This window comes from Panthera pardus, unplaced genomic scaffold (genome assembly GCF_024362965.1).
Source record: "Panthera pardus isolate Hobbes unplaced genomic scaffold, ASM2436296v1 HiC_scaffold_18, whole genome shotgun sequence".
In the NCBI taxonomy this organism is placed as follows: Eukaryota; Metazoa; Chordata; class Mammalia; order Carnivora; family Felidae; genus Panthera; species Panthera pardus.
The window spans coordinates 12,153,362-12,168,111 of record NW_026526743.1 but is presented as its reverse complement, the minus strand read 5'-3'; the positions used below and the strand labels follow the sequence as shown (position 1 = coordinate 12,168,111).

General features: G+C 54.3%; 1 protein-coding gene across 4 annotated transcripts; it reads left to right on the top strand.

Moving 5' to 3' along the window:
- The first annotated feature begins 763 nt into the window (after window positions 1-763).
- ZSCAN18 (zinc finger and SCAN domain containing 18) lies at window positions 764-14,528 on the top strand. 4 transcript variants are annotated; one of them, XM_019438670.2, is made up of 7 exons: window positions 764-861; window positions 6,453-6,934; window positions 7,512-7,574; window positions 8,625-8,716; window positions 9,755-9,854; window positions 11,208-11,300; window positions 12,542-14,528. In XM_019438670.2, the coding sequence occupies exons 2-7, from the start codon at window positions 6,532-6,534 to the stop codon at window positions 13,282-13,284; spliced, it is 1,494 nt and encodes a 497-aa protein (XP_019294215.1). In that variant the 5' UTR covers window positions 764-861; window positions 6,453-6,531; the 3' UTR covers window positions 13,285-14,528. The 4 variants fall into 4 exon arrangements, with proteins under 4 accessions (XP_019294215.1, XP_019294218.1, XP_019294217.1 ...); XM_019438673.2 differs by having other exon boundaries at window positions 771-861; window positions 6,404-6,934; XM_019438672.2 differs by having other exon boundaries at window positions 847-952.
- Window positions 14,529-14,750: the final 222 nt, after the last annotated feature.

Here is a 14,750-nt window from a genome sequence, read left to right as displayed (position 1 = left end):
TTTTTTTAAAAGTAGGCTCTACATCCAATGTGGAATTTGAACTCACGACCCGACCCCAAGATGGAGTCGCATGGTCTACTGACTGAGGTGCCCCTGGACCTCCACCCCCCCCCCCTTTTTTTCTTTTAATTTAAAGAGCTTTTTTTTTTTTTTTTTTTTTTAAGAAAAAAATCTTTTTTTTTTTTTTTTTTAAAGTTTATTTTTTTGAGAGAGGTACTGAGAGAATCTGAAGCAGGCTCCATGCCCTCAGTGCAGAGCCCAACACGGGGCCCGATCCCACCAACCGTGAGATCATGATCTGAGCTGGCACCAAGAGTCCGAAGCGTAACAGACTGAGCCACATGACCTCTCCTTCATAATCTTTCTCCCTTTCACCGTGTCTCTTTACCCTCCTCTCTCTATCCCACCATCTCTGATACTCTGGGACTCCTTGTCCCTATTTCTCCATCTTTGGATATGCGGAGCCCTGGGTCCTCTGGTTTCTGTCACTCCCTGTCGCTGTGTCTCCTAGTCTGTGTCTCTCACTGCCTCAGTCTCTCCCGGCGGTATTTTTCCGCCCCCCCCCCCCCCACCTGTTTTTGTTTCCCCCCCCCCCCCCCCCACCTGTTTTACCGCGTTGCTATGGATCGAAAAAGGCGCAGGCGCACGGGGGGCGAGATGCTGAGCGAGGCTAGCTCTGCCTCTGATTGGCTGTCCTTTCAGCCGTTGCATCTTCGCTCCGCCCCAACCCTGGGGGATGGCCAATTGCCTTCTGGGGGTCGTAGTCCGCCGCGCAGGCCCAGCGCGCACGCGCAGTCTGAGCTGACGCCATCGCTCAGAGCTCCCGGCGGCTGGAACCGGCCTGGGACCGCTACGCAAGAGGTAGGTCTGGCTCTGCAGTGCGCTACGCCGTGCTTTTCCTGAGCGGATCGTAGCGGTCCCGCCAGTGTGCGCAGCGCAGCAGCGTTCGGAGGTGACCTGGAGTGGTGGGGAGGATGAGGAGGGAGCGACCCCGGAGGGGGAAGGGAGGAGGTTGGGCCGGGGTGGGAGGCTGGGAGGGGGAGGGGAAGATCCCGGGAGCCCCTGGAGTGGAAGTGAGGTGGGGGAGGCGTATGGGTCGGAGGGGGCGGGGCTGAGAGACCGCAGGTAGACGTGGGCCTGGCTACCCATCTTGGGTGTGGGAATAGGGAAGGGTTAAGGGCACCGTCCTGCGGCCTGGTAGAAGGAGGGGGTTACGAGAGGGGACATAAGGGCTAAGGGTGCCCCTAGTAGGCGGGAGGGGCAGCCTGTGGCGTCCCGGTGGGGGAGCAGGGACGAGGCGGAGGTTCTTCTAGTGTGCGCGTTCACCTGAGTGAGGGGTCGGGCCGAGCAATCCTGGGGTGGAGCCGGGGGTGGGGCCAGGGGGTGGGACCTGGGGTGAGGCTGGGGGTGAGGCGTTGTCTGCGCCCCGGGGATCCTCGAGGCCCTTAGACGCCCTGACTCTTCCCAGTCACCTGGGGATGGCTTCAGTTTGAATTAAGTGTCTGCTCCTGCTGTAGGGTCCCTTTGGTGGGCGAAGAGACCCAAGAGAGAGGGCAAGAATGGGTTTCCGTGATGCTGCTGTGAGAGTAGCCCGCAAGGGGGAGTGGGGACGACTGAGGATGTTTTTTAGACCTTTTATTAAAGAATTTATAGAAAAATTCTAAGGAAAGGCCTTACAACTGCATGCCTTTTGGTCTGATTCACCAGTTAGTATTTTGTACGTGTTGTGCCCTTTTCTCTCCTCGTTCCCCACTTCCTCCCCTTCTCCCTCTGTCAGGCTCCTCCCCCCTCCCTTTTCCACCTCCTCCCCCCTCCTCTCTCACAGACACAACGTGTACTGAGCTGAGCTGACCCCTTGGAGGCTAAGGTGGACAACCTCACAGTCCTCTTCTCTATACCAGGGTCTAGCCTCCCATTGCCCCAGTCCTCCCAACCATCCTGTGGAAGTTTCCTTTCCTGGTACAGGGCCACATGTGTATTGCTGCTGTTCCTCTGCCCGTTCCTTGAGTCTGTGAGTTCCTGTCCTTTGAGTTCTGTCCTTGAGGCTTTGGGGAAGCTCAGGCCAGTTGTGCATGAGGTTGCTTGATTTTCGTGCCGTCTGTGCCCCGGGGTGGATCCAGAGTTTGTGCTCTTGCCAGGGACCACAGAGGACAGCCGAGATGTTAAGGATGATCCCTTCATGTGCATTTTTTTTTTTCAGTCTAAAGGCACCTTTAGCCCCTTTGTAATGGGTGAGTAACTATTGGGTGATGCCAGGAGACCCTGTGAATGTCCTGAGTAACATGAGGTGGGACTGTGGGGAGAGGAGAAGGGGGGCACGGCAGGGCCTGGAGGTAGAGCTGAAGAGTTGGGAGCTAAGCGTGAGCCCTGCTTAGCCCAGTGGGAAAGGGATTTGCCTGCAGGAGGCCCACAGTGCTTGGAGACCTCTCAGCTCAGCTGCCCACACCCTCCTCCCCCTCCCCCTTGGCTTCCTCTGCATCCTAGGACCAGGAGGGCCAGGCTCATAGGATCAACCTCAGACATGTCCATGGGGTGCAGGGGGAGTCTGGGCTCCAAGAAATTTCCATCCCCATCTGAGGCAAATCCTGAGTGGCCCTGAGATGTGTGTGTGATGGGGGAAAGTCTGCTTGGTGAGTGAGCCAAGAGGAACTTGGGCCATGGGGAATGGCCTCGCTCAAGGAATCTGGAGACAGGAAGGAGTTCTGGTGGTCCCTCTGCCTAACAAGGTCATCCTTGCACCAGCATGACCAGGTTGTGAGGCTCTGATGAGAGAAGATAAGATCCATGCATGAACACATTAGTGAGTTATCTTTGGTTACCTTTGTGGAGATAGGCCCTGCACAGGATGATCGTGCCTGTGGTGTCTTAAGAAAACCAAAATTACTTGCTTATGTGACCACACATCTGCCCATATACCACACAAAGCCCCACGTATCCTGTGCCTGTTGGGATAAATGTGGTCGTGCCAACTGGCTGGAGCTGGCACACTCCTCTTGCCAGGTGAGGCTCTAGATTAAAGGCGGAAACATGGTTAAAAGAGCTAGAGTCTGGAACTGGGATTGGGAAACTCTGGCCTACAGGCCAACCAGCAGCCCATTTTTGTAATGAAGTTGTTTGGGGACACAGGCAGGCCCGTGGCATGTGGGTGCTCTGGCTGTTTCAGCCATAAGGCGAAGTTGAGTTGTCTCAACCGAAACCACCTGTCCTGCGTTTGCCAGCCCTGGCCCCTAGCAGAATTAATGCAAGAGTGCATTTAAAAAAAAAAATTAAGTGTATTCATTTTGAGAGAGAGAGAGAGTGTGCTCAAGCAGGGGAGGAGCAGAGAGTCCTAAGCAGGCTCCACGCTGTCAGCACAGATCCCGACACAGGGTTCACCCTGGGGCTGGAACTCATGAACCATGAGATCATGACTTGGGTCAAAACCAAGAGTCAGATGCTTAGCCGACTGAGCCCCACCGGTGCCCTAAGAGTACATTTCTAATCTTGAGTGCATTTCTAATTAAAAATTCAAAGGAAGCTCCTTATAAACAAGTTTCTGAATTCCACGTCTTTTTTAGGAAGAAAAAAAGCACATTTGACAATAAGAAACATTAGAACTTTATGGTATAGCAAAAAGAGAGCATAAAGTGAAAAGATAAGTCACAGACCAGGCTGCTGGCAAGACCAGGCCAGACAGACACCACTTTAATTATTTAATAGAAGGGAGCTGGAAGAAAATGGCCACTGAAGGAGCGCCTGGGTGGCTCAGTCAGTTGGTTGTCTGACTTCGGCTCAGGTCATGATCTCATGGTTTGTGAGTTTGAGCCCTGCGTCAGACTCTGTGCTGACAGCTCAGAGCCTGGAGCCTGTTTCAGATTCTGTGTCTCCCTTTCTCTCTGCCCCTTCCCTGCTCACGCTGTCTCTCTCTCTCCCCCTCTCCCTCTCTCAAAAATAAATATTAAAAATTTTTTTAACAATGGCCACTGAAAAGCAGGCAGTTGACTCACAGAGCTAAAGCAGTCCTGAGAAAACCCTGGCAGCAAAATGAGCAGATTATGTAGTCTGAGGGCCCTGGTGCGGGGGTGTGAGGAAGGGCCACCCTGTTGAGCATTGCCATTGTGGGTGGCAGGAGTTAGGCTGCCTCCTGTGGGCCGTAGTGGGTCACAGCCCAGGCCCAGTGGTCCAGGTATCCCACTTGTAGGTTTACCTTCCCAATATATCACCACCCCGATCCTAGGGATAGTGGCCAATGAAAATTCGGCACAGCCAGCAAGGCTCTTGATGAAAATAATTTACAGTCAACAAATGCTGAGCCAGTCATTGTCCAGAGACCTGCCAGTGAGTAACCCCTGCTGTCATGGGGTTTACATTCCAGTGGGAGAGGCAGGTGGAAGGCAGGGAAGAGGGAGTGAGGAGGTATGGATGGGAGGAATTGAGCAGGCCGTGGAGGGAAGGTCTCCCTGGGGGACCCATCAGCCCAGACCCGGCTGGCACAGAAGAGCCTGCTGTGGGGAGCAGGGCGGGGGGAGGTAGGGGGGTTGTGCTCAGGGAACAGAGGGGAGGACATGAAGGGAGGGTGGTGGGAAGGGTGGCCTGGCGAGCTCTTTCTTCCTTGAGGGAAATGGAACTGTGCACTCAGTCTAGGCTGTGGGAGGGGACAGCGGCGGGTGCTTCGGTTTCTGCCACCTCTTCTCTTTCCAGCAGCTTTATTAAATGTAACTGACACCCCAAAAGAGATCACCTGTGTAAAGTGTGCTGTTCAGTGATTTTGCCCATATTCACAGTTGTACAGCCAACACCACAGCTGATTTTAGGACGTTTTCATCGCTCTGACCCTGACCCCCTCGTCTGCCCCCGGCAGCCACGGAGCTACTTTCCATCTCTGTGGATTTGCCGGTCCATGTACATGGAGTCAGACACCCCCACCGCCCCGAGGTCCTGGGCCGCAGGCGCTGGTGAAATGTCAGAGCGCATCTTCACTTTCCATGGAGGAGCTCATCAATGCCCGGTCCTGCATTGCAGAGTTTTCTCTGGAAAAGCAGGACTGCTGAGGAAACGTCCTCACCACAGCTGTGCTCACACACATTTTCCTAAATTCCTCAGATGTGTTCGGAAGAAAACATGGTTGGTTTCTGTGGTTCAGCCAGGGGGAGCATTCCCACCGGGTTTGGGTGCCGCTTCTCTTTGGGGGTGTCTCCCTCCCAGCGGGGTCTGAGGGTTTTCTGGTTGTGTGGGGAGAAGTGTAGACCCCACAGATTCTGAGAGGAGCTGGAGCTCTGTCCCTGGATGCTCATAGCCAGTGAGAACATCGTGGGCCCAAAGCTGGCAGCCAGAGGCCTGGTCCTCCGTGGCCCTGCCGGCTTCTGGCCTTCAGCTTGCTCGGTGTTTGTCAGGGGTCACAACCAAGAGATTTCACCTAAAGACCCCAAATCTAGCTTCTCCCAAGTGATGCGTCTGCCCATCAGGATCAGCCAGGGGAGGAGAGGATGCTGACAGGACCTGAACACCACAGTCCCTTCCCTCCCCCGCACCATCGATTCCCTACTCCTGGTCAACTTCTGCCTCCCACCTGGTTCTGTGGGTGGGTCAGGCCAGGTCTGCAGTCCTGTGTCATTCCCAGAAATAGATGCTGGTTGTCCACTGATCTACATTTGACCCTTGAACAAGGTGAGGGTTAGGGCATACCCGAAAATCCATATATAACTTTTGACTTCCCAAACACTTAACTGCCAATAGTCTGCTGTTGACCAGAAGCCTTACTGATCACATAAACAGTTGATTAACCTGTGTTGTGTATGTTATATATATCATGTACTGTGTTCTTACAATAAAGTGAGTTAGGGAAAAAGTGTTAAGAAAATTTTACGGAAGAGAAAATGCATTTACAGTATTTTACTGTATTTATAAAGAAAATGCTCCTTAAAGTGGAACCATGCAGGTCAAACCCGTATTGTTCAAGGTTCAGCTGTATTTTGGATTTTTAGTTTTCTTAAGAAGAGCAGCAATCCTGGCACCTAGGCCTCCCAAATGTGGAAGGAAGTCTGGGATACACCCAAATCTGGCATGGTATCCCATGCATCGAGTATACGTTGTTGGAATGAAGTTAGTAACGTTTTAAAATTTTTATCTTTGAAAGTGAGATTGTCCTGTAACTTTTCTTTATCCTAATTGTGACTGATTTATTTTTTTTAATCCTGGTAATAGCCGTCTTACAAAATGAGTTGTCACTTCCAACATTTTATGTTAATTTTTATCTGTACACATACAAGACCCTGCTGATACTTAACAAGCAGATTGCTTGGAAACCTGTGTGGACTCTGGGTGTGGAGGGTGGGACTGAGGAGCTCATCCATGTTGGGGTCCGGATGCCCCACGGCTTGCTTCTCATTGTCTGTCTGTAGTCATGTCTGTCTGTCCTGTGCAGGGCTGAGATCCCAGAGCATCCTGCCATCCCTGGTGTCTCTCCCTTGCAGCTGCAGTTACGTGAACTTGTCCTCCACGACAGGTGCCCTATCCCTGGATAGTCACATTTCCCAGTGTAGGTTTGGAAAGATGTTGCCGCTGGAGAAGGCGTTTGCCAGCCCCAGGAGCTCCCCAGCTCCCCCAGAACTGCCCATGCTAGGATCAGCAGCTGAGGACCAGCAAGAGGACTCCAGGAGTGGCCTTGGGGAGGTCCCTGCCAACCTTGAGTCCTCCCGCCTGCATTTCCGGAACTTCATCTACCAGGAAGCTGTAGGGCCCCACCAGGCCCTGGACCAGCTGTATGAGCTGTGCCGCCAGTGGCTGCGCCCTGAGGCGCACTCCAAGGAGCAGATGCTGGAGCTGCTGGTGCTGGAGCAGTTCCTGAGCGCCCTGCCGGACAAAGTACGGTCCTCGGTGGTGGCACAGCATCCTGAGAACTGCCAGAAGGCAGCCTCCCTGGTGAAGGACCTTGCCGATGCCCTAGAGGAGCCAGGTGAGCCCACCACCCCAGAGGAGAGCACAGCACAGAAGAGATAGGAAGGGAGGTGGTCAGCCCTGGGAGGGGTAAAGTTGACAGCATAGGGCCCAAACTCCAATCAGTGGCTTACCTGAGAGTTGAATTCCCCTGTGTATAAGAGGCACAGAGGTGAGCAGCCCTGAACTGCTGGGGTAGCTCCTCAGCCCCACCACCCTGCCCAGAGTTGCCTCATGGGCTGGGAAGGCAGCTTGGGCTCCTGCCCTCACATCTGCCTTCCAGATACAAGGAAGCTGGGGGAACCAGCCCCTTAAAAACAGTAAATGTTCTGGGCGTCTGTTTCTGCGCTGGGGCTGGGTGGGCAGAGTCTCTACCACATCAGAGGGCGGGGCCTGAGGGACTGCTGGTGATGGGGTCCTGGAGCCTTGTCTGCGCCCACCCCCTGCAGGTTCACTGTGTGATTGTTAGCACATCTCTCACTTCCCCTCGAGTATAAACAGGGATGCTGTTGAGTCTGCCGTGGGGCTGTCCACAGCTCTGAGCGAGGGGCAGCGTGGGAAGCTCGCTGAGCCTTTGCCATCTGCTCTATTGCCAGATGGGTCCGTGAAGACTGGTGAAGACGTGGAGCCCAGTGAGACCCAGGCCGCCCCCAACATCTGTGAGTGACCAGTTAGCCCTGGGACAGGTGTGGGCCAGTGCTTGGTTGGGGGAAGGCATGAGGCAGATGCCACGGAGGTTCTCATGGGAGCCAAGGTCTGGCAGTCTGTGCTGTAACTGACTTCTTCCTGTAGGCTCTGGTGAACACGACAGCTATTTATAATTAACCTTCAAAGATTACGCGGGTTGTACATGCTTTACCATAAACACCAAAAAACATTGAGGTACAAAGAAAATCTCCCCCCGCCTCCATGTGCCCTCCACAGCTAAAACCAAATGGTGTGCCCTGGCATGTGTTCCTTCATCTCTTGCACAACACACGCACACATCTCAGCCCTGAGCCCTGAGAGAGCTTGTGGCCAGTGTCCCTGGAGACAACATACTCGTGCTGGAGCTCGGGCTGTTTGCGTGGAGCAACGTCTCACCCACCCAGGCCCATCCAGGCAGTGGCCAGCGCCATCTCCTTACTTTCTTGGCATTTCACAGGATCCGCCCTTCCTTGGCCTAGAGTTGGGGTTTACGGCCATTCAGGTTTCTGCCTCTTCTACAAATGCGCCGTGAAACGTCCGCAGGCATGTGCCTTGTGTGGATGTTTTGTGTGTTTAGGTGGGTTCCTCAAGATCACTGGACAAAGGACATTTCTGCGTGGTCGTGCGAACTTTTGTAGCACATACGGTGCCAGTGCACAAGGAGCCCGTTTGCCCACATCTATGCCGTATTGTGTCATTGCTTTTTAAGATTTCTACCAATCTAACTGGTAGAAAAGTGTTACCAGCTTTGTGGGCTTTCATTAGAAAGCCACTGTTGACCGTGAGCTTCTTTTTGCTTTCTTCTTGGCTACTCTGCTGTGTCACCTGAGGACAATTGTAGGGTCCCTTGAGCTTGAGACCTACCGTGACATGAGCGCTGAGACCTTCTGCCTCTGAGTCTGATAACTCTTCCCTCTCTTCCTGGGGCCTGTGCGCGGGGGGGCCCTGGGGTCTCCCTGATTGGCTTGGGCTGCCCAGCTGTGTGACACTAGTCTGCTCAGCTCTGTGTCCCCTTCCACCAGCCTGTCCTGCTCCAGATCCTGTGCTTCTGGAACAAGGGTGTGCCGGGGACAAGAAACCCGAACAGCCCAAGCCTGCTAAGGCTGAGCCAAAGGTGCGTGGGGTCTGTCTTGTCCAGGGTTCTCAGGGCCTGTCTCCAAGGAGGAGGAGCTGTCCCCCTAGCTTATTAGGCTCTCTCCCTGCCCCTGTCATTAATATGCTGCCAGCTGGCCCTGGGAGGGATGGGGGCCCAGCCACAGGAGAAGGGGGTCTGGGCTGAGGTTCCTGGGCTGCACACCTAGGCTGCTCCCTCCCCAGGAAGCCAAGAGGAGGTGGGGGTAAGGCAAGGAGAGGTCTCTGAGATCAGAACAAAGGGGCCCGAGTGCCCCCTTGGGGGTGTTGGACAGGTGGTCCCTTTCTGTCAGCCCCCTACCAACCTGGTTTGTGGTGACTCCCAGGCCCCAGTCCCTTTAGCTGCTTCCATCGCCCTGTTCTGTTGTCTCCTCTGGGCGAGTGCACTGTTCTGCCACCACAGCCTCCTTCTCACCTCCTGCCAGGCCAACTGCCCCTGTCCTGCAGGGTTCCCTCCCCATTGCCGTACCCCCTTCTGCATTCTGGGCCTGGTCGTGCCCTTTCCCCTGCCCGGTGGACACATCTCCCAGCCCTCGTGGGGCCCATGGCGCACTTGTCTCCTCTGTGGCCTTTGTCATGGGTGACTGCTTCTCCTAAGGGCAGTAAGCATGGCTGTCCTGGTCCCCCTGTCCCCTGGGTGCCGGCCTGGGGCCCATGCAGGGATGGAGGAGATAAGAGATGTTGGGGTTTTGCCCTCTGGGGGACATTTGGTGACATCTGGAGACAGCTTTAGTTGTCAGTATTTGGCTGGGGGAGGAGGTGCTGCTAATACCCAGAGGAAGAGGCTGGGAAACACCCTGCAGTGCCCGGGGTTGGTCCTGCCAGAAGAAAGTCCATAGTGCTGAGGCGAAGAAACCCAGCCCCCGTGTTAACCTGGGATCTGGGTCCAGGCCCTGCTAGATGGTGGGTGAGAACCCCCCAGGATGGTGCCACCCCCGTTGTGCTCACTGTGATCGTGGGACTGAGGGTCCACCCTCCCTCTGGACGGGAAGTCTCAGCCGTGGTGGTGCTGCCGTTTCAGAAGTTGACATTTCCGGAGATGCCCCTGTACCTGGGGGAATGGGGCCACCTGGACCCGGCAGAGGAGAACCTGAAGACCTTCCGGAAACTGCTCCTGTGGGGTGAGACTTGTCCCCCACAGCCTAATGCTGTACCTGTCCTCTTCCAAGAGGATTGGCCTAGGGGATTCCGACTCCCACATGGAGCGTTGGTTACGGCCCCACAGTGTTTTTTGTTTTGTTTTTTTTAATGTTTATTTTTGGGAGAGAGGGAGAGAGAGAGAGAGAGAGAGAAAGGGAGACAGAGCGTGAACAGGGGAGGAGCAGAGAGACAGGGAGACACAGAATCAGAAGCAGGCTCCAGGCTCCAAGTACTGACGCAGGGCTCAAACTCACAAACCACAATATTGTGACCTGGGCCAAAGTCGGATGCTGAACTGACTGAGCCACCCAGGCGCCCCGCCCCCCCCCCAGTGTTTGTTTTTGTAATATTTGCTTATTTATTAAAAAACATTTTAATGTTTATTTTTGAGAGATAGTGAGGTCAGGGGAGGGGCAGAGAGATAGGGAGACACAGAATCCAAAGCAGGCTCCAGGCTCTGAGCTGCCAGCACAGAGCCTGACACACAGGGCTCAAACCCACGAACCGTGAGATCATGACCAGGCACCCCAATGTTTATGTTGAGAGAAAGAGTGCACACATGCTGGTGGGGAAAGGGCAGAGAGAGGGAGACAGAGGATCCGAAGCAGGCTCCGTGCTTACAGCAGAGCGCCCGGTGTGGGGTTCGAACCCACGAACCATGAGATCATGACCTGAGCCAAAGTCAGACCCTTAAACCGACTGAGCCACCCAGGCGCCTTGAGGCCCCACAGCGTTTTGAACAAATTTGACGGTGAATGAATTTGCCTGTGTCCCCACCTTGGCCCCACCCTTCTCACTGTACAGGGTTGAGTTCTGCCACAGCCCTGGGGTTTTGAGTTTGCAGCCCCTGCTCGTAGGACCCAAAGCTTCCGAATGTGGAAAGGCCTCCTGGCACCAGTCGTCAACTTTACTATCGTCCTTGGTACACAGATGGAGCCTCTTGGCCTTCATGGCTCTTCTCTCTTGAGTGGACATCGTCGCCCACAACACAGGCGCCAACACAGACGTCTGAGCTCTTTGTGGTTGTAGTTTTATGTTCTTCTCTTACTTTGCTCTCCATTGAATTCCCCCTTCCTTCCCTGTTGGCTGTCTGGCTCTGTCTCGGTAGGCCCTCTTCTTCACCCCTTCCCCAGTGTTCTTGGAACCCCCAGCACTCCAGGGCTCTGAGTGAGGCAGCTTCGGTGAGTGTCCAGGGCAGAGGAAAGGACGGTGCCCAGAGCAGAGGCCCTGCTGCCCTTCCTGGCCAGCCCATGGGGCTTGAGGCGCATCATTGGCTGCTTTCTACTCTGGCTTCAGTGTCTCTCTCTGTTTTTGTGTGTTTTGATCGCACTCAGGGTACCAGCTCGCCCAGCCTGATGACACCTGCAGGCTGGAGACAGAGGAGCTTCGGTTGGTTGAAGCTGAACCACCGGAAGGCAGCTTCTCAGGTGAGGCCCGAAACCGTGGTGGGGCTGGGGTAGAGGGGCACCTTTCCAAGGCTGGTGGAAGCTCCCCACAGCTCCTCAACTTTGATCTCGCTCTTCTCCCACCACCTGTCCTGTACCTTGGCCGCCCCCCACCCCAGTGTCAGAGCAGGAGGCAGGAATCCAGCTGTTCTAACAATCTTTAGCTGTGTCACAAACGGCCCCCAAACTCAGTCTCCTAAACAACAGCAGTGTTGGTGGTTATGATCCTGTGGATGGACTGGGATGGGATGGGCGTCTGTTATGCTCCCTTTGCTGGTTGCTGGGCCGCATACACAGCCACAGTCATCAGGAAGCTTGGCTGGGCTGGAATGTCCCTGGCGGTCTCACTCACACCAGCGGCGGTTAGTGCTGGCTCTTGCCAGGCAGCTCAGCTGAGGCTGTCAACCTGCGTTCTCCATGTTGCCCCTCCAAGTAGTTAGTTTGAGTTTCGTCATGGCATGGCATTTGAGTTCTGGAGCATTCCAGGAGGGGAGGCACCATTGTGCAGGTGCTTTTTAAATCTTTGTTTCTGTCATGCATGCTTAATGTCCTGTGGACCATAGTAGGTCATGTGGCCAAGCCAATGTGCATGGTTTGTATGTCTGTGCATGTGGGGGAGGGGGTACTCCCCAAGGGCCCAAATCCCAGGAGACCGGCTTCATTGGGGGCTGCCATTGTAACACGTTAGTTACCACATAGGGGATTATTTGGCCCTTCCTGGTGAGGGATGCAGGCTCCCTCCAGCTCATGGCTGCATTGCCAGTGTCTGCTCTCGTGCGGTTTGGGATGGCTGCTGTGGCTCCCACATCCACAGCTGCAGGAAGGAGGAAGCCCCTCCACAAACCTTACACTTGTGCATCCATCCCATTGACCATAGCTTGCTCACGTGGCCACTTCGGCTGCAAGACAGGCCGGGAGTGCCAGCAGGTGGGCAGTCGTGAGCTCAGGGAGTGCCAGAAAAGGGAAAGCACATGGGGACGCACGGCAGTCTTCTGAGTGATTTTGTTTGAACCCATTGCCCCTGGGTTTGTGGAGGGTATTGACTGATGGTGTGCATGCAAAGCCCTCTCACATCCTCACCCGCTTCCCCCTTGCTCGGCTTTCCATCCTGTCCATCTTCACAGCCCCCAGCCCACGCCTTTTGTTAGGTGTCCCGCTCACATGGCAGCTTGCTTCTCTGAGCCCTGGGAGGTGGGACTGCTCACACCGTGACCTTGTTTTAGGGGATAGGAGGTGGCAGGAAAGTAAAGAGAGCATGTGCGAGACGCTGATGGAGAGGATCACAAGGGAAATTCTCGTTTGCCCCTTGACGGGTGCTGCTCCGGAGGAGGAAGAGCAGCCGCAGAAGGTTCTGGAACCTCAGGAGAGGGAACCAAGCCCTGTCCCCAGAGCCCAGAGGCAGTCAGTCATCCGGGAGCCAGCCCAGGACAGGGGCACAGCAGGGGAGAGCCCTACTGTGCCTGTAGCTCCAGCTGCCCCACGCCAAGGCCTTGGAAGAAAAAGGCCCCACTCGAAGGATGTGGGCGGGCAGGGCCCTGAGCCTGTCTCCAGCATGAGCCACCCCCAGCAGCGCCATGTGAAGGAGCCCGCTGCATCTGGCCTCGGCGCAGGGTCCCCGGGCGCGAGTTGCTCTGCTGCCGATGAGCCTGGGCTGTCCCGAGGGAAGCCCTACGCGTGCAGCGAGTGTGGGGAGACCTTTGCGTGGATCTCACATTTCATTGACCATCTCCGAAGCCACAGTGGCAGGAAGCTGTATGCGTGCCAGGGCTGCTGGAAGACCTTCCACTTCAGCCTGGCCCTGGCCGAGCATCAGAAGACCCATGAGAAGGAGAAAGGCTACGCGCTGGGGTGGGCCCTGGGACCCCACCCTGCTGCGTGTGGTGCCCGTGCTGGCGGGAGGCTCCGTGGGCTCCCGGGGTGTGTGGCAGGTGATATTTTCCCTGTGCAGCCTGAGGCTCAGCGATGAGCTGCTTTGCTGTAGGGTCCCTAGAGGCCAGTCTTGCCTCCCAGGTTTGTGTCCCTAGAGACAGCCTTGCCTGCCCAGGTTTGTGTCCCTAGAGGGCAATCTTGCCTGCCAGATTTCCCTAGCAATGTATCCGCTGCTTTGAAACCCTTGCGTGGCTTCCTGCAGTATCTGTGTGGATGTGAGGCTGTCTGTTCTCTAAATGAGCTAACGTGGCTAAAGCACTTAGAACCCAGAAGGGCCCACGGGAAGCCCTTGTCTCCTTGTAAACACACCCATGCAGATGCCCATGTGCAAGCACGAGCTATCCGGTGTGAAAGAATATTCCCCTTTCTTCCGTAGCCATTTTAGCACCACCCACACATTGGAACATTTGTCATTGTGCAAAGTGTAGAGTTGCCTTAAAGTGTGTGATCCGCCGGCTCTTGCTGAAGTCAGCTTTGTCTCTGTTCCCCTTGTTCAAGCTCCCCAGGGCTTCTGCTCAAGCTGTTTGGTCTTTTCGTAAACACCTGATATCAAGTTCACTTCCGAATCCTCAATAGCAAATTGTTTCCTAGTTAAGCACGTGTCTACATGTGTGGAGTGGCTTTACAAAGATCACAAAAATGCGTGGAGCCTGGTAACGCAGTGCTTTCAAACCATGCGTCTCAGCCTACTAGTGAATTGTGAAACCAAATTAGTGGACGGTCGCCATCATTGCAAATCAGTAGAATTAAGTAAAAATTCGTCGTGTAGTAAAGGCAAATATTGTTTTGTGAAACTTCTCAGCTATATATCTAAATATGAGACCCGGTTGAATTGTGAAATCAAATTAGTGGACGGTCACCAGCATTGCAAATTCAGTAGAATTAAGTAAAAATTCATCCTCCGGCTGTAAAGGCAAATACTGCTCTGTGAAAATTCTCAGCTGTATATCTAAACATGAGACCCGGTTGCAATGTAAGATGTATTTCTTACTCAGGGTGGAGGGTCATGATCAAAGCAGGTTGAAAACACTAATAAGGGTTGATGAGGTGTATCTGCCTGGGCAAGTGGAAACTTAATTCTTTGGGCTACATAAGGTGATCTTTTGATTTTTGCATTTGATCTCAGATTAGAGCATTGCTTCTGTTGCCTGAGCATAAACTTAACGCTTCTTGTAGGTTAACTGGTGCCTCTTTCTGTCATGGTGTTTGAGCAGGCAGTCTGTTGTAATGATGCCCGAATCATAGATGCTTAACCTAATAAAGGATTTATTTCTTCACTCACATGACAGTCTTGTGTTTGTTGCTGTTGCTTGTGTGTGGAAGCGAGGGGGAGTATGCTCTGTGTGGTGATTTGGGGATCCAGGCTCTGTCCCTGTAGTGGCTCTGTTCTCCACTGGCCCCTTGGAGCATGTGGGGAAGGCCATACTTGCTCAGTTGGGAGATGACACACATCACTTCCACTCGTGTGTACTTGGAGACATGATCTCATGGCCTCAGTCACAT